The sequence below is a fragment of the Panicum virgatum genome, chromosome 8K (genome assembly GCF_016808335.1).
Source record: "Panicum virgatum strain AP13 chromosome 8K, P.virgatum_v5, whole genome shotgun sequence".
NCBI lineage: Eukaryota > Viridiplantae > Streptophyta > Magnoliopsida > Poales > Poaceae > Panicum > Panicum virgatum.
In genome coordinates, this window is record NC_053143.1 from 3,368,896 (window position 1) to 3,388,118 (window position 19,223).

Consider the following 19,223-nt stretch of genomic DNA (forward strand, 5'->3'; position numbering starts at 1 on the left):
AAGCTCGATTTGTCGGGCCGACGACGGCGACGCCCTTGGGCGCCGTTCAGCTTCTTGGAGGCGTCGTCGCAATGCTCTCCTTCCTTTGATGACCGCCGCAGGCGTTGTTGTGGAGGCACCTTACCAGTTCATTACCAAGTGACTTACAAAATCATTCGGTCAAATCCTCCCTTAATGGTGCTCAAGATGTTTGCTGTTTGAATGTCCGCCACCGGTGGATGTGCTCCGGCCATCGTCCATGTTCCTTGATTGCGTCATCTCACTTTATGCCGGGTTGCGGGACCATGATCCCCTCTCTTGGATCTCCTCATTCTCCTATCATTGGTCCTTCCCCTTTTGGGGATTCCTCCCCTCAAACAGCGTTGACGGATGGCGATTGGATCCCGGATGTACTCCATAGATGTTGCAAATCATGACTGTCGTATGTCTTCTCGACTCAAAGCTTTACAGTCGCCTGTGGAATGGAGATTGGGGGAGTGCCATCACCTGGTGGTGGCTTTGTTCAGCGAATGACGACTTGCACCTGTTGTGGGGGGCTAACCTTTAATCTTGTAGTTTTGTCCTTGTTGGAGTGTATTGTTCTGATGTTGTTTGGTGATTCCTCTCTTCTCCTCTTTTGTACTCTCTGGACCTGCGAAGGTCAATCATGTAATGGGTGTCCATTACCGGCTTGCCGGCATCTGTGGATCAATATATTCAGGTGGGGACCTTTCGTCCCCCCCCCCCCCCCCCATGATTTCCCTCAAAAAAATCATCATCTTGTGATTGGACCAAAGAAGTTCTATCAAATGATTAAAAAGCAAACCGTAGGGGCTGTTGTGGTATTAAATAATAACTCAGCACCACCAAATACTGAATCACTGGCAGTACATCAGCCCCACCACAAATTCAACAAGTTCTGAATAAATTTTAGGAAGTGTTCCAAGAACCAACTTCCTTGACTCCTAAGAGAGCAGTAGATCATGCTATCACTTTAGTCAACATTGATAAAAACAAACAACCAAAGGCCATATAGACTGCCCTATCACCAAAAGGATGCCATGGAAGAACTCATAAACCATATGCTCAAGTCATAGCTGATTAGGCCCAGCATCAGTCCATATTCTTCCCCAGTGATTTTGGTGAAGAAAAAATATGGCACTTGGAGGATGTGTGTTGATTATAGGCAACTCAACTCCAACACTGTTAAGAACAAGTACCCAATTCCAATCATTGAGGACCTGCTGGATGAATTGTTTGGAGCCCAAATTTTCTCCAAAATGGATTTGAGAGCTGGTTATCATCAAATCAGAATGAAGGAGGAAGATATTCAGAAAACTGCCTTTACTACTCATATGGGCCATTTTGAGTATATAGTTATGCATTTTAGCTTAACTAATGCGCCAGCAACTTTTCAGTCACTGATGAACACAGTATTGGCTGAATTTCTTAGAAAATTTGCACTTGTGTTCTTTGATGACATATTGATATATAGTGCTTCTATGGAGGACCACATTTCACACTTGCAGTCAATGCTATCAGTATTGAAGGCTAATCAGCTCTATGCAAAATTAAATAAATGCTCTTTTGGTCAAAGTAAAATGCTCTTTTGGTTAAAGCCTTAAAGAAGAATTCTTTTGAATGGGCTGAACCTCAGCAACAAGCTTTCCGAAAGCTTAAGCACGTTATGTCTACTCCACCATTGTTAGCACTTCCAAATTTCAGCGAACCTTTCATACTTGAAGCTGCTGCTAGTGGAACTGGTATAGGAGCTGTCTTGATGCAACAAGGCAGGCCAATTTCTTTTCTCAGCAAAACTTTGGGTCCCAAAGCGGCTGCAGCATCTACATATGAGAAGGAGGCAATGGCTATTCTAGAAGCCCTTAAGAAATGGAAGCATTACTTTTCTAGCTCCTCAGTGATTATAAGAACTGATCACCAAAGCTTAAAATATATTCATGAACAAAGGCTAGTAGAGGGAGTTCAACACAAACTACTGATCAAATTGTTAGGGTACAATTACAAGGCGGACAAAAAGGGCAGAGAAAATACAGCTGCAGATGCTTTATCTCGAGCTACACACTCTCAACAAATCTTAGCTATCACCGAAATCATTCCAGCATGGATGGAACAAGTCCTTGAAAGCCATGAAGAAGATACAACCTGTTTAGAGTTGTTACAGAAGTTGAGCATTTCTCCAACTGCAATCCCAAATTTCTCTCTGTGTAATGGCATTTTGAGATACAAGAACAAAGTAGTCATTGGGGAAAAGGGACAACTGAAAAAACAGCTCATGGACAGTTTTCACCAATCTGTGTAATAGCAGCGCCACCCGCGTCCACCTCCATCTTCACTTCGGACACCACAGAAGCCACATCCCACACTCCCCCTGAATGCCTCCCTCGTCCACCTCCATCGCTGCAGGCACATTTGAACGTCCTCCACCCTCGGCATCACCACCCCCATCCACCTCGTCGGTCGTAGTCTCCACGTTGTGCTCTCCGCCTGCGGCGCCGCCCACATCAACCTCCATCCCTGGCTCGCCCATCGAGACCCCCGCGTCACGCGCACGCTCCGCCGCGGCGCCATCACCCGCCACCGCCTCAATGGCCGCTGCAGGCGCCCCCACTGTGGTGCCCCCCATCGTCGTGTCGTCGGCAAGCGGTGCGGGGCCCACTGCGGCGGAGGCGTCTGGTGCCCGATCAGAACCCTCTGCGGCATCCATGGCACCGGGCGCGTGAAAACCCTAGCGAGAGCGCGCTACAGAGCCATCCTCGTCGCGAATCGCACCCCTCCAAGATGGGGTCCCGCCGGGATTGGTGAAGCGGGGGCCGCGCGGCACCGATGCAGGGGCGGGCGTGGCCCAGCACGAATCTGGGTGCCCGTCGATCCCGCGGCGGAGGCGGCTGGGCCGAGCTGGTGGCTGGAGCGGGGGTGGCGAGAATGGGAGGACATGGTAGCGGGGAAGGGGCTCACGACCCGGCGGTACGGTGGCGTGGCGGCCGCGGGAGCGAGACGATAGGCGGTGGGGAGGAGGTGGGGGTGAAGAGGTGCAAGGAAGGAAGACGATGGGTGGGAGGCGAGGAGGGAAAGGGGAAAAGAGAAGGGAGAACTGGAGCAGAGGGAGCACGGGGCGTGAGCCGAGAGCACACACGAGGCAAGGGGCAAGGGCTGGGCCGCACGCGCGGCCGGACCCCGACTCGCGCACCACCCGCCACCCTAGCTCGCGTCGCCTTTCCGGGTGGTGGTGGTATAGGTTCGGGTCGCGGCGCGCCCGTGCGGACCGACCCACGCGGCTGGCTGGCTGGCCTGGCTCGTCCGTTCGGCCCTTCGGGAGAGTGAGTTCGTTCATTCGTTCGTGGCCGGGCGGGTGCGGGCGGGCGGACCCGGTGCAGTGTTGAGCACGCATGCTTGCCTCGCGGGGTCGTGTCTGCGATGCGGGGGCTTGTTAGACCGCGTGCTGGCAGGGCTGCGCGCGCATGCGTGCGTTCCACCGCCACGCCATGCACGACGGCCGTAGGTGGTCGACGGCCACGAGGCGGTGGATGGAGGGAAGGAGGGAGGGCGGCTGCGAGTTTTTTCAAATTCAAAAGGGTAAAGTCTGTTTTTGGACCCTGAACTATCACGATCGTTCGATTTTGGACCCTGAACTACGAAACCAGTCATCCCATACCCTCAAACTAACCAAACTGTGCACAATACCCCCCTGAGCTGAAACTAGACCGGTTTCAAGCCACGGCGGCCTGTTGACGTGGATGAGGCTGCCCAGTCAGCAAGCCGTGGCCGCCCGCGCCCTCGAAAGGGCATCTCGGCTCCCTCTCTATTTCTCTCTCTCACTCACTCTCTCACCCGTTCCCCACCCGTTGATGAACCCTAACCCTAACCCGAGGCGACGAGAGCGGCGGTGGCGGCGGCGACTTCAGAGAGCTCGAGGACTTCGCGCAGGTCGTCCCGGTCATGGAGCGGCTACAACACCGAGGATTACTGCTCTCCCATCCCTTACCGCGAGCGGCCACTGGACTATGAGCCTTTGGTGATCTGCAAGTGCGCCGCCAAGGCAGCAAGGTGGATTTCATGGAGCGACGAGAAGCCCGGACGACGGTATCTCAAGTGCTTCTTTGCACGGGTGAGTTTCTTCCATGATACATTGCAAAAAATTGCTAGATGTGTGCTCTCTATCCTCAATTTTTTTTTCGAATTTCAGGCCGGTGGGTGTGATTTGTGGAAGTGGTACGAGGATAACATGACAACGCCATTCATAGCCGAGCTGCTTAGAGACTTGTGTGATGCTGTCAGGGCACTGAAGAAGGAGAACAAGACGCTGGAAGCTGGGATTGTAGCTGCTGAGAATGCAGCTCAGAATGCTGTGCAGAATGCTGAGCAAAAATTGTATGAAGAAATTGCCTTCCTGAAGAACCAAGTAGCTGAAAATGAAGCTAGAAATGCAATACTGATTGCAAGTGTGAAAGCATTAGAGAAGGAGAGAGTTGTGCTGAGGATCCTGATTGTGGTTTGCATTGCTGTTGTAGTAGGACTGATCTTTAGTAGCTAAATATTGTGTATGATGTTTGGGAACAACATTAGCAAAGTCCAGGAAAATTAGATTCACTCACTCATAGACAAATTCCAGAGAATCGAGAAAGAGCGAATTCAGGAGGTTTTAGGCTCTCGAGAAGGAAAGACAGAGTAAACGTCTAGGCCCGCCGTACCTGGTTATGTAATATCTTTGATCAATGCATGATTTTAGTTGGCTGAAATGATATGAACATATATGTAGAGATAAATGAGAGATAGATGAAGGCACCAAGATGGCATTGCATAAGGTTCAGACTTCCCACACACATGGGTACCCAACACACATCTAAGGTTCACATCTGACACAAATAAGCCAGCAGTTCTGGCAATACATAAGGTGCATATAGCACATAAATAAGCCTTGGCATACATGAAGTTCAAAAGACATAAACAAGCCAACAAGTTGATATTACTTCTTAGAAGGACCACATGGAGGTAACAGCACAAATTCACTGAATTTTGCAGGTTTTGATGTCTTCCACTTGGCTGGCTCCTGGGCTTTGACCTTACCATAGGCTGATACTGAGGTCACATTAACAGTGATAGGGATGGCAACGGGTCCAAACCCGCTGGGTTTACCCATCCCAAACCCGAACCCGTCAACAAAAAATCTGCCCGTTAAGAAACCCGTGACCCGTCACGGGCACAATTTTTCGCCCAAACCCGTGCCCGCTCGGGTTTTGGGCGACCCGCGGGTCGCCCGTGCCCGAGAGCACCACTGGGCCGCGCGGTGTTGCACGCGCAACCGGTGAGCGAGCGCGCGGCCAGGCAGGCGAGCTCGCGGGGGGGGGGGGGCGTGCACGGCGGCGGGGCACGCGCGGCCACGCCGGTGAGCTCGCGTGCGGCGACGGGGAATGCGTAGCCTGGCGGGTGGGAGGGCGAGCGTGCGCGGCGCGTGCGTAGCGGCGGGGACAGGCGGGCGAGCTCGCGCAGCTCGGCGGGTGGGAGAGCGCGCGGACACCCGGGCAAGCTCGTGCGCGGCGGTGGGGCACGCGAGAGAGGGGGCGCCGGTGCGCCGCACGGGCGGCACCTGCACGGCTCAGTGGGCGGTGGTGCACTGGCGCCTGCACCTGCAGAGGCTCGCACACGGAGCCTTCCGCCCACCGCCGCAAGGGGCTGGGTGCCTGGGTGTGCGGCTAGGGGGGGGGCAAATGATTAGGTTAGGGCTTGGGATGGTTGTTGGCTGTTATATACCATGTATATTGGGCCAGGCTATTTGAGCTGCCTCATGGGCGGCTGGAAGGCTGGAATACAGGCTTGCATGATTATTGGGCCGGGTAAAAAAACCCATGGGTTTGCGGGTTTGGGTTCTATGCTCCCAGACCCGGACCCGCAAACCCGATGGGTTTAACTTCCTGCCCATTAACAGACCCGTGGGTTGAGAAATTGACTAGACCCGTGCTCTAATGGAGTAAAAACCCATCGGGTTTCGAGTTTCGGGTACCCGGTGCCAACCCTATCCACTGTCATTGCAGAAAAGTGCAAACTACTGTGCTCGAACGTGTAAAGATCGCCACAAAAACCAGCTTTTCTCTAAAAAAACAGCAGAACAGGCTGCAGAGCACAAGTGCACACAATGCGCAGCTGCATTTGCAAGGCAGACTAGAACTAAAATTCTAAATCAACTGCCACAATCATGGCCACAGATTCGACAACAGTAACCCAACAAATTGGCACCTCTCTCCCCACTCTGAAGAGAAACAGATTAGTCCATCAGAGCATCTACCACGTTCTACTGATCATGTCTAGATTAACATTACTTCATCATTCTAGCTTCAGTTTCTCCCCACCCATGGGCATCAATCAAGTGCCATGCCCTACAAAATGTGTCAGGGATCAGGCGACAAAAAAAATGGCAATCACTTCCACTACTCCTGGGGAGTCAGGCTGACGTTGATGTCAGGGGAAGCTCTGCGCGCCGCCGGCTGTGAGCTCGCAGGCCAGCCGACCATGGTGAACCCCGTCGCGTTCAGGTTCATGGCGCCGTGCTCCTCTGTGCTGGCGTGGGGCTGCGGCGGCATGGCGGCTGAGGGCGGCGGCGCGTGGAAGCCGTTGCCGGGAGATGCCTGGGAAATTGGCGTTGCGGCTGTGAGGACCGGAGGGGGCACCGGTGGTGCCGGCAGTGCCGGGATAGCGGATGCTTGTTGCTGCAGGCTCATCCTCCTCTGATGCTGCTTCAAGCTGTTGGGCAGGAAGCTTCCCACGATCACCTGCAGTCAGTCCGAAAGGTTTGTGTTACTGTTATTAGGTGATAAGGAAAGATAGCTACTGCAGAGTTTTTCATCAATTTATATGACACAATGCAGACTGTCAGATTGCGATGAAGAATCAGCCAACAAGAGTTCAGCGTTTTCTGTTCTGACGAGCTCATTGTGGCTGCATGGATAATTTGTACAAGTTTCAGAAGGAATTTTATTTACCTGTATAGGGCTGGCAGCACGCAGCATCCCGGCCACGACACCGCCAACTACACGGCCATCAGGGCCAGCAAGGGAGACGCTGAGCCCACCAGTTCTCCTCCTGCCTTCCTCAGCCATTGTGAAGGAGCCCATCAGTTGCAGAATCTCGAAACGGCCCTGAAGCCCAGAAACACATCAGTACCGTTTACACAATAAACAACTCGGTGACTTCTGTAATCGTTTATCCTGCAGATGGGAAACTTCAGAAGTCCCATGGCCATTTATACACATTTGACAAAGTTTCTTTGTGTCACTACTAAGTCTAACTTACAATTAGGAGAATTAAAAGCCTGAATTAAACCAAACCTGTAGTGCACATAGAAGAAACTAGAACGGAAAAGGAAGAAATTGGAAGGGGAAGCCTCCTCCAACATAACAGGTCTACCAGCTGGTGATCTATGACACTGTTGTCTGTTTGATGATTTATCACAATGAAGTCAAAGAATATGACTTGCATGCCAGAATGGATGCTTGAGATTTTGATGTCATCACAACATGATATCAAACTAAGGTTGCCTTTTTGAAGAAAGAGAAATAGTGGTGAGGAAATCATTATGCTTAATGTGCCATATACAGTACTACAACTATCAGGACCTCAAATTCTCCAAATTCACAACAGCTACTAGGTCCTAGCCTCCTAGTAGATACTAAGTCAAAACTTTTTTTTAGGATTAAAGGATTTATTCATCTAAAGGCAAAGTACAGAGATCAGGGGAAAATCCCCCAATTGAACATTCGGAAGTGCTTGTAGCACTTGTTAGGAGCTAGTATGTAGGTTCTGGGAATTGGGGAAAAAAACTTCTTTGGCCAACGAAGAACATTACAAGGATAATGACAAGATGCAAAGAGCCTACCTCATAGGTGAAGGTGCTACCAGATGTATCCGGCTGCCTCAATGTTACATTAGATATTGTCCCATTGGCAGAGAGGATGCAAACCGAGCGTGGACCATTCTGAGAAAACGACATTATGCGCGCCGCCACATCCTACCAACGAATTGGACAAGAAAGCTCAGTGACACCCTTAACGCCTTAAGACAAGCACTGCAAGTTAGTCAAGCAATGCCAAACTAGCAGCAGAGGAACATGATGCTGCGATGAGATGGCATACAAGTCTTACCTCCCCAGTACCCACGATGATGACATGAGGTGTGAAACTCCCTCCAGCTGACAGCGCATACCTTTCCCCTTTTGCGTTTGAAGAAATCAATCAGACAGAGAAGTGGACAATTTTAAAATAATTAAACTACTAGTGCTAGATGATGAAAAGAGACCTTAATCCCCGCTCATCTGCAAGAAATTCAACTAAATGATGATAATGGATTAGGTCGATTAGGTAACCCACCCAGGAAAAAAAATCTCCCAACAAGGAATGCTCATGCAAGATCGGTAGGAAGAAGGGGGATAAAACATAAGAATCGCTTCAACAATTGACACTGAAGATGAATGCAACAATGACACTGAAGAATCGCTTCAACATATGCCGGCAATTTGTCCGGGTCTTTCGAAAAAAAAATGACACTGAAGATGAATGCAACAATGAACAGCCGAACCGTTGAAACTGGCAACGGAATAAACACGAATTTGACTAGTTCAAGTGTGAAAGCACACACACAGCAGCCTAACTGGACCCCATCCAAGCAATGTAACAGAAATCAACAAGGGGAGCAAACGTAGCAAGAAATTATAAAGCAAGAATGGAAATTCCTGGTTGCTCAAGAAGACAGAGGAACCTTTGCATTTCAGAGGGTGCATACTGACCAAGAGTGGCTAGGATCTGGCGCCTGCCGGAGCCGCGCGGGCGGCCCCTGCGCCGTCCGGAGCTCAAGTTGGCATGCTCACTCTGCCCAGCCGTCTGCATGCCTTTGTCCCCCGCGGCCTCGCTCGGCTTGTCCCCACCCAGACTCCACGCAAGCGGGGTTGCAGTGGCATCCCCTCCGTGGCCAGCTTCGGCCGGTGGCGGTGACGGCGTGGGGGACGCCGACGGCAAGGGAGAGGACTGGTACCCCTTTGCTGCTTCATGCGCCTCTGCCATGGTTATGTCTGCTCTGAAGAGACCATGACCGGATTCATGGCCTCCTGCCACTGCAACGCCATCCCTTCCCTCCATTACAATCTGAAGGGCTCTTCTTGGTTGTGACTTGAAGCTTGCTGGGTAAATTTCTTGTTCTTGGTTTGCTACTTTGCTTGCTTGGACTCAAACGAGGAAGACAGACAAGAGAAGACACCTGCTCTAGTTTTGGTTTGTGTCCGGTTACTACCAGGCACCGATAAGCAGCAGCTGGTTGTACCAGTATTATACCGAAGTCCTCAGGGAAAAGATTTTTTGAATATGGGAAAATGGCAGAAATAAAATAAAGGAGATTTGGGGGCAGAAACTGCACAAGAATGGCGGGGTTTCCTGCTCTCTAACTTTCTCTATCTCTCTTTTGACCAGCCATCTGATTCGTTGGACTGCAAAAGTGTACTAGAGTCCAACATAACTTCCATTTTTTTCTATTGAACAGTAAAGTAGCGAATGAGACAAACAATGTCTTCCGAAAAACGGATAAGATAAACTAAAGACGGCTAAAGAATTGCGGTGTCTTAATTGAGTTTTCACTAATCACTAGTACTAAAATGGAAACACGAACTTTTTTCATATGCGTGCTTTAATTTAGATTCGAATACTCCCTGCTTCTGCTTTAAGTTTTTTCTTGCCTGTTGATATATTAAAAGGTCCAGCCAGTGAGAGAAAAGTAGTCACATTGGGCATTGTACCATACAGTTCATTACTGCTCACTCCGTCTCCAACTGACACATTACTATGTCTACACTACAATGCGCACTTTTTAAAAATAATATACAGCATACTTTTGATTGCTGCATTTCCCAATATTTTTTTAAAACAATAAGAGTATATGCATAAAAATGGATGGAAAGCATAATGACTCATTTTTCAACATAACAATGCAAAATTCGAGTAGGAAAAGGATATTAAACCAGCATGCATTTCTAACTGAGATATTAAGGCATTTGAGTAGGATTCGTACTTGTTTGGTTGTTTTAATGCAGTTGAGAGGTGATAATTCTACTATTTGTATTTTTTAGTACAACTATTACCAGTTAATGAACCTAAGAAAGCATTTCAGTTCTCATCTTTCTATGCAGCTTTACCACTGTGCCTCTTCTTTAGAATATTCAGAATCACACAACAAGTCATATTATTGTTTCCTCCCTCCCCCCAGTTTCAAGAGTACTTGAAAAAGATGTGGAAATAATGATGCCGTAAAATTAACAAGCACGCGTACCAAAATTTGCAGCACCAGCACCTGTACATTTCACAGCTGTCCAGCTGAGGGGATAAGATCGAAGCATGGGCGTTTTGGGAAAATCATGGGCTGCAGAGTAATTCAAACGGCAAATAAAAAAGACAGTCAAATCCTTGATGTGCTGTAACTGTAAAAGCTTGAATTCCTCGTTATCATAAAACTATGGATTCCTGAATAAACAAGAGAATAGTTTAATATGAGCATGCCCAATCAGAATAACAAATGTACCGCTTCTTGACAATAAGACACCAGCCAGAGGAAGATATATAGGCCGTGTTTAGTTCAGGCAGAGTAAACACAAAATTTTTTTGCGATAGAATTTTATTAATTTGAAATATTAAATGAAGTTTATTTATAAAACTTTTTTATAGATGAGTTGTAAATCGCGAGACAAATCTAATAATGCTAATTAATCTATATTTAATTAATAATTAGCGGACGGTTACTGCAGCATCACTGCTGCAAATCATGGATTAAGTAGACTCATTAGATTCGTCTCGCGATTTACAGCTCATCTATAAAAAAAATTTGTAAATAGACTTCATTTAGTGCTTCAAATTAGTAAGATTCTGTTGCAAAATTTTGCGTTTTTGCGTTTACGGGGTGGGAACTAAACACACCCATAGAAGAAAAAAAAGAGTTGAGCCTTGATAAAAACAGAAGAGCGCGGTATGACGAGGAAAACGTCTTCAAAAAAATGGAGTATAGAAGAATATACACTATAAGTATGTCCATAGAAGTTTTAAAAATATACACCCGTTGTAAAGGATAACCAGTAGAGCAGGAAAGAGACAGTTCTGTCCCTTGCCTTGGAAACATCAAAGCTTACAGTGTGCACAGCTGTAGCTTGTAGGTCTGTAGGAGTTACTCCGAAGGTGCACGGCCGCAGGCCGCTGCAGAAAATTTCCGCAACATCCGCTGCAAAAGATGGAAATGTGTGAGCTGCGGATCAGCTGTATACACAACGTGCTCCTTTAGCTATTGCATTCATTGGGTGTGTTTAGTTCCCACAAAATTTCCAAACTTTTCAAACTTTCTATTACATCCCCTATCACATCGAAACATTAAATATAACAAATAATTCATGCATGGAGTACTAAATGTAGTTAAATAAAAAAACTAATTGCATAATTTTAATGTACGTTGCGAAACGAATCTTTTGAGACTAGTTAGGTCATGGCAGGACAATATGCACCACAAACAAACGAAATGTGCTACAGTGCGCTACAGTATTTTTCCTAACACTACAGTGTTTTTTCGGTGGAACTAAACACAGCCATTGCATCTCAGATACTGAAATGGATAACAGGCAACTCAAAATGTGAGCACAGAGTTGTTCAAAAAAAAAATGTGAGCACAGCATGGTAGAAGAAAGAAACAAACGCCATCTGCATGATTCACCAAGATTACATCAAGAATGTTTGATTCAGCAATAATACATCATATTTGAGTTCTAATATAATTAGTCATCCTGGTCCTGTCCCTTAGTGACGGCAAGAAAGACAACACTAGATATTTGAAGTGCTAAATATTTTATATCCAGTAATTTAGTAGTTTTTTTTTGTTTCTCCAGAGGATTGGTTGGGACTCGTTTACCAGTGGACCAGTGGTTTTCTAGAGAATAGGAAAATTGCGCTTTCAATTATCAGGGAGGAAAAAAAAAAGTTGACAGCAAGAACATGAGATACAAAAAACTTAAGAGCAAGAAAGTAACAAATATAGCAGCTTACGAAAAGATAATTACAGCCAGTTTACACTATCACAGTTTCAAAGCAAATCAAAACAGTCACGAGGTAAAAGATCATATATCCTCCAAGAAAATTGTTCTGCCAAATGGCGTTATTTTATTACCACAGGTGCGATAGTGGAATGCCATTATTGCCACCAGGGAACGGTTTTTGTTATTGGCTGAGGCCGTGTTTAGTTCGGTAGGGTGTAAACGCAAACGTTTCGAATTTTCTCAATTTGAAGTACTAAATGAAGTTTATTTACAAAACTTTTTGCACAGATGGGTTGTAAATCACGAGACGAATCTAATGATACTAATTAATCCATGATTAATCAATAATTAGCGGGTGGTTATTGTAGCATCACTGTTGCAAATCATGGATTAAGTAGGCTCATTAGATTCATCTCGCGATTTACAGCCCATCCATGCAAAAAAATTTATAAATAGACTTCATTTAGTACTTCAAATTAGCAAGATTACTTTTCACTTTAATGCGTTTACGATTTTTTGTGTTTACGGGCTGAGTCTTGTTCAATAGATATCATCGCACAGAAATAGATCGTCAAGTCAACCGGAAGTGTAGACATGGCTTATTTTTATTAACATGGTCGTGTTGGCGATCATTATTTGAAAGTAATTCCCTTTTACCTCGATTGATTGTCATCTTTTACCTCGAACATCTAATCTCAAATCAGAGGCTTGGGACAGCCTTGTTCTCAATTGGTGAGCTCAAATGCAAAAGGTTGGTCTAGCTGGACCAATAAGACAAACATCAGGAACAGAATTTCTTGAACAAACAGTGCACTTGTTATTAATCGAAAATCCATCGGTTATGGTTAACAGATACAGGACAAACCATGGCAAAGTACTTGAAGATTCATAAGTGAGAATATCTAATTATATAGTCTGAACGATCTTGTCTTCAAAATTCAAACAGTTAACAATCATAAAACGACACCGTACATATCTTGGTGAATCCATCTTTTGTACTTTCAAGACAAAGAAGGAAAAAACAAATAAGATTTATTAACTTTCATTGGAGATATTTTGCAGATACTGAGTATGAATTAGTGGACAGCTGTACTTGCTTCAAGTGTACCCATAAGAAACCAAAACTCGGCCCCCAAGAATTAATTTGTAGAGTTGATTATAGATGACCCTTTGATTGTAGGAGTAATGATAGTGGTGCCATGTGATTAAGCCAAAAAAATGCCCGTTCTTGTATCAAACGTTTTTGCAGGCTTCTTGTAAGTATAAAAGAAATGGAAGAAGGGAAAGGAGCTCACGCGCCCTTTCTTGTATCACAACTTTTAATATGATAAACATGGAAAAGCAAAACAAGAGCAAAAAAAAAAAGCTGACAAATAATAGTTAAAGTAAATAAACAGAGAGAACTCTGAGTCTCAGACCTAGAGGGCCTTTTCTATTCTTAGACTGCGAAATAATCTGATACCTAATCTACCCACGCACATGGCCTTGAAGCACCCTTTCATGGAATAACCTACACAAACTAGTAGCACACTGGACAAGTAGCTGCACCATTTAGCAGAGGTATGGGAGCAATGGCGAGTACGTCCTATATATGATTTTCATGCGTGTCAGCATTGAGCTTCAGTGTGAAGATTTCATTAACGGTCAGTGTCTTACCTCGCAGATTGGTGGACGACTTCTCGCAAGCGAGTGGCAAAGGCGGATCGAATGTGCTTCGATTCCATAGTTATCCTCACCTCTTGGATGATATGGAATGAGCGTAACAGAAGAACTTTTGATTCCAAAATCAAAACAGTCCCTGAGCTGTTAGCATGTCTGGAGGAAGAAGCTCTATCTTGGTTGCTAGCTCGTTTTAGGCAGCTGAGTTTCTTCGTAGCTGCTTGTGGTAGAGATCTTGGTCGCCAAATGTTAGGCGTGTAATAGAACTAGATGTTTTTTCTTTGGAGTAAGGACCTCTGCTCCTTATCTCCTTTGTAACGAACTTTGTTTCTTCTACCTCTTAATGAAAAACGTGCTCAGTCCCGGTCGCGAAAAAAAGAAGATTTCATTAACTGTTGCATGTTCATTGTTTACACAAAAAGAAAAACTATGCTTAAACATCAGAATATGCATACCTGCTAAGTAATGTACTGTTTGCCGTTTGGGAAAAGATATACAAGGAATTCCTATTGATTGATCTTGCATCATACGAATAGACATGGGTCATCTTAACTTACTGATTCATAGCTCCCAATTCTGCTACAGCATATGATGAAATCATTGGGAAAAATCAGTTAACAACAGAATAAATCTGAAAAACACTTTGTAATCTTCAAGATAAATAGAAATGGAGCTACTATTTTGTAACAAAACCAAGTATGTTAGAGACTGAATTAGAATCAAGCAGCAGTTTGCCATGGGCTTTTCTCTTCTCAAATTTTGTGATTACTTACGGTTTTAAATATAGAAGTTGTGGACTTTGTCCAGCTTGGTGATTTCTTTCCAAGTCATTGCATCATAATTACACTACTGACAAACTGTTGGGTGCTTGCACTATATTCCAGTGAAGGACTAAAATGTGTTGAGGCACATTACGCCTTGTCTCCTAAAAAGAATTTCTGGTGCATGCGCCTGGTTGCAAAAAATCCACACTCAATATCATAGTAAAAGAAAAGAGTATTCCCACAATTGAACTATGTTTTTATGTGTCCCCACAATGAACTATGACTCTGGCACACCAATTTTATTGCTACTCCATTCTATTATGAATATCTAACTCATATTGCATATGTCCGTGTGCAAGTACTTAATTACTACCAGTGGCGGACCCAGGATTTAAAACTAGGGTAGTCCTGAATAAAATTTTTTTGAAGTGCAATACGGTATAATCTAGTAGCAATTCAATAATAATACATTAATACCATACATAATAACCAAATTTATAATAACATAGCTAAAAAGGTCCCATAATACGCTAAATTCAGCTATGTTTTCATTCCTCATGACTAAACATGCTAATAACACACGGAAGCAATACAAATGGATGCAGCAATTATTCAATTATTCACTTAAGGTCCAAATTCAGAAGTGAGATTAAGATGGAATAGAGTAAGAAAAAACAGTCCCGCAAAAAAAAGAGTAAGAAAAAACAGTACGCACCAGTGAAGGGACTGCAATTGGGCAATGAGATCGTAGAATTGGGGATGCTAGGTGCCAGAACCCGGAATGGCTGGTGGCTTGCTGCGGCTGATGCTCATGCCACCCCTGCCGCTCGTGGTGCGCGTGCAGTACCCACGCGTGTTGGGATGGCCGGGCGGGAAGAGGTGCGCGCTGCCCGGTGACCACCGGATGCGGACTGCAGAGCTGCACCGAGCGGCCGGGCTTAGGGCGCGGCCGCGCGGGTGCCGGTAGGAGGTGCGGGTCCGCCCGAGCAAGCTAGCTCCCAGCAAGGGTCAGCTGGATTCGAGGGGTAGGCGACGACGCGGCGTGGGGCGGGGGCGCAGGACGGCGGTAAGGCCACACGCATAGGCGGCCGGTGGTCGGTGGATGCTCGGGCAGGCAGCGGCCGGCGGAGGCATGAGCGGTCGGTGGCGGCGCAGCCCCACGCGGGGTCAGGGTGGGAGTGGGACGGGGCATGGCTGCTGGCCGCATGGGCCGTGTGACTCACTGTCTGTCGACGATTTGGGCTTGCGTTCGATTGTTGTGCCAAAATTTCTAAGTACCAAAAAAATTTTAGGCCAAAATTTAGGGTAGTTCTGGGCTTACCTGGACTATCCATTGGGTCCGCCACTGATTACTACTCTCTCCGTTCCAAAATGTAGGTCGTTTTGGCATTTCTAGATTATAGTTTTTGCTAAGCACCTAGATATAACATATGTCTAGATACATAGTAAAAATGTCTAGATATATAATAAAATATATAAATCTAGAAAAGTCAAAACGATCTGTATTTTGGAACGGAGGGAGTAGTAGCTTGACATATATTCACTGCAAAAGCACAAGTACTTCTATTGGCTTAAATGTTGACTCTTCAGATTACTACTCATGGAGTGGATTCAATGGAGCAAGAATCCTTAGATTCAAACTGACAACATATTAATAAGGCAGTAATATATCGAGGACCATGTGGCAGCTTTTTTTGACCTAGCTGACAAAAATTACTTTTAAAACTAAAACAAAATTAAGAAAGGAATTGCATATGATGTTCTCATGAAAAATAAATTCGCTGCCTATGAGAAAGAGCTAGATTTGATAAAAAGTTGGAGCACTGAGCTTCATTTTTTTAACCCTGACAATTGTCATTTTGATGTCTGAAAACACTGAACAAAAGCTTACGCAACTCTTATACCTAGGAACTATCAGGTTGGGCATGAATTCTTCAGGGAATATTATCAGGACTAAAGGTTCTCTTAGATCTGAAGCAAAACCTGAAACTGAGCTCTGTGTAGTTGAGGTCTGAAGCATGAGGGTGACCACTGAAGGTGATACCGTAGGGCACACTACAAGCAACATGTGAGAAAATATAAACAAACTGAAGTCATGTGATTACCTAATCTCCAGGTTAGCAGAAACAAAAAGGGAGCAGACATTTGTTGTCATCAACTCATCACGAATTCCGTATTGGCTCATTCCCTAACTATGATCCTGGAAGCAATAACTGGAGGCTATAAACCGCACATCCCGACAGGAAGGCAGAGCATGCTGTGCTGCACGGCATGAGAAAATGCGATCATACTGCCTGAAGATCTCAGAATGAAATGCTTGAGAACTGCATTGCTGTGACAAAATTCAGATGACAAAAGATACGGACAAGGGCGTAACTCCTACTGCGCGTCCCCATCAGCCTCTAATAAATTATCATCAACGGTTCCACACAGGCACGCACACTGAAGCATGCACCAAGAGAAAATCAGAAAATTACGGCTGTGTTCTAACATCAGCACGGCCTTATTTTGGGGGAGCTTGGAGATAGAGACGCGTAAGACGTGGATCAGGGGAAGGAGTACCCGGAGGACTGACGAACGAGGTGAGGCGCCGAAGCGTCCGTCAGGGAAGGAGGCGGAGCCAGTTCAGAGGAAAGAGCGAGGAAACCGGGGCGGAATCAGCCGGCGCTGGACAAGGTTGGCGAGCAGTGCCGCTAGCGCCGAGCGCGAGGCGATCGACGTCGCCGCCGGCTCGTCGGCGGTCGGCCGGCTCCTTGCGGTCCGCCGTCGAGAGGTTGCCGTCTGATGGCCTAGTGGGCCTCAGCCCGCCGGACCGAGCTGGCCTGCGGCCGTGGTAGACTGGTAGTGGGCTGAGAAATTGTGGCCGGTAGCTGGCGTCACGTTTTTTATTTAAGATAATGGAACTTGTTGTGGTTCAGGCCAGTCAGCTCCAAGAGTTCTCCGTCTCTCTTTCTCATCCTTATTGTTTTAGAAAAATAAAAAAACACTCTTCAATAGTTTCTCATTCTAATTCCTCATCTACTAATAATTGACAAATTAATTTTCCTTGTGCGTAAATATGCGCACTGTCACACTCAGTTTTGAAAGAATAAAATTGAGCAAATAATTATATGTGCGCCAGAATCAAATTACACACATATAACGACAATAGTGAATAACAGTAGCAATGTCATAAAATATCGAAGTTAAATTTATTACAAATCAAGCCGAAAGTCATTAATATAAAATAAATAAGCGTTTCAGTTCGTATTTATTCTAGCAGCGCATACACCAAACTCGACAGGTAGTTGACTGGGGAAACGTACGCCTAAGTCCTGAATATCCTCAGGGTACTTCTCAAATTGATCTTGCTCTTGATGATGTGGTAATAGCAGGGGTAAAGTAAATGACATGCAAGACTTATGACAAGGAATAAAGGCTGATTGAGTAAAGCATTAAGTATTTTAATTGATATATATTTTAAAGCATCTATTTACTAAGTATGTATGAACCAAACCCATTTTTGTAAAAGAAGTAGTAAAGCTGAAATCAACAAGTAGCTTGGAACAATTAAACAACTGAATTAACCATAGTGATTTCCATTAAGTTGAACATGTGAGGGTCTGAGCCGCTCTTGACCGTGAGCACGGCTGATATATTAGTTTTTACTCTGCAGAGGTTGCACATTTTACCCACAAGTCGTGTAACAGTTCAAAAGAACTTTGGACCCAACCATGCTGTGCTAGCTAGGCACAATGCCACACTTCCTTAGGTGTGATTGCATAGGGACGCCGTGAGGCCTTTACAAAGACTCTCTGATCAGTAGTAGCCCGCTAAGGTTTCAGCTGGTGCATCTCCAGCTTGAGCAGGTGCATCTCCAGCTTCAGGTGGATCTTCAAGGTGGATCTCCTTCTCATCATCTTCCTCAGTCAGGTCCTCCACTTGTACCAGCTCCTCAGGTCCCTCCTCTTGAGGATCTTCCTTAGCTGCAGGTGCAGGTACAGGTGCGGCTACAGGCTCAGGTGCAAGTACGGCTGCGCTAGCGTCAGCGGGAAGCAGGCTGCGGGCGACGCTTCTAATAAGAACTATCTATAAGTGGACAGTTAGACAAATTAGTACAACGAGAAATAGATATAGAACAATGATAAGATATAAAAGCAGTGCAAGGATATATTATTAAATAACAATTATTAGCAACAAAGAGGAGATAAATGATCAATGGACGAGAATTAATTAATTAATCAAAAGCAAGAACAATATTAATAGGAGTTAAACCAAAGCTAGCTAACGTTCTACAGTCAACACGGCTCTGGTACCACTTTATTATACCCAGTTTTAAAGGAATAAAACTTGCTCGGTTTTATTCCTTCGAAACTGGGCGTGACACGCACCGATCGCCCCTCCCGCAGGGTTTTTTTGTCGCAGTTTTCTTCTTCCCCGCGACCCCACTGCTCGCGCTCACTCTCCCTCCGCATCCAGCATGCGTCGCCAAGGGAGCCAGTTTCTGCCCTGCGTGGCTCCTCTCTCTTGAGCCACCAGCCAGTTCTGCTCGAAACAGAAACCAGGAGCCGCCGGCGGCCTTTGCCCTTTGTTTCGATTGCCTTGATGCCCGCTGGTCCAATCAAGTGCCTCCCCCAACAATACCCTGCTGCTACACCGACCTTTGGCCTGTCGGTTTGGCTGCCATGATTCATCCCCCGGTGTAAGTAAGAGATAAAACGGAATCTTCTTATCGTCCTCTTTCTCCCCCCTCCTCCAATTCCAAGTTCTCTCGTGCC

The 19,223-nt window shown here is 45.9% G+C and overlaps 1 protein-coding gene across 5 annotated transcripts; it reads right to left on the reverse strand.

The window, feature by feature from the left end:
* Positions 1-6,143: 6,143 nt before the first annotated feature.
* On the reverse strand, positions 6,144-17,284 carry LOC120643561 (AT-hook motif nuclear-localized protein 7-like). Of its 5 annotated transcripts, XM_039919953.1 has the most exons (9): positions 17,029-17,284; positions 16,450-16,728; positions 13,700-14,278; positions 11,153-11,241; positions 10,303-10,392; positions 8,133-8,200; positions 7,868-7,999; positions 6,975-7,130; positions 6,247-6,764 (listed from the first exon to the last, which is right to left on the reverse strand). In XM_039919953.1, the coding sequence occupies exons 3-9, from the start codon at positions 13,765-13,767 to the stop codon at positions 6,423-6,425; spliced, it is 945 nt and encodes a 314-aa protein (XP_039775887.1). In that variant the 5' UTR covers positions 13,768-14,278; positions 16,450-16,728; positions 17,029-17,284; the 3' UTR covers positions 6,247-6,422. The 5 variants fall into 5 exon arrangements, with proteins under 5 accessions (XP_039775886.1, XP_039775887.1, XP_039775888.1 ...); XM_039919954.1 differs by lacking the exons at positions 16,450-16,728; positions 17,029-17,284 and adding an exon at positions 15,182-15,680; XM_039919955.1 differs by lacking the exons at positions 16,450-16,728; positions 17,029-17,284 and adding an exon at positions 14,476-14,826.
* Between the last annotated feature and the right edge of the window lie 1,939 nt (positions 17,285-19,223).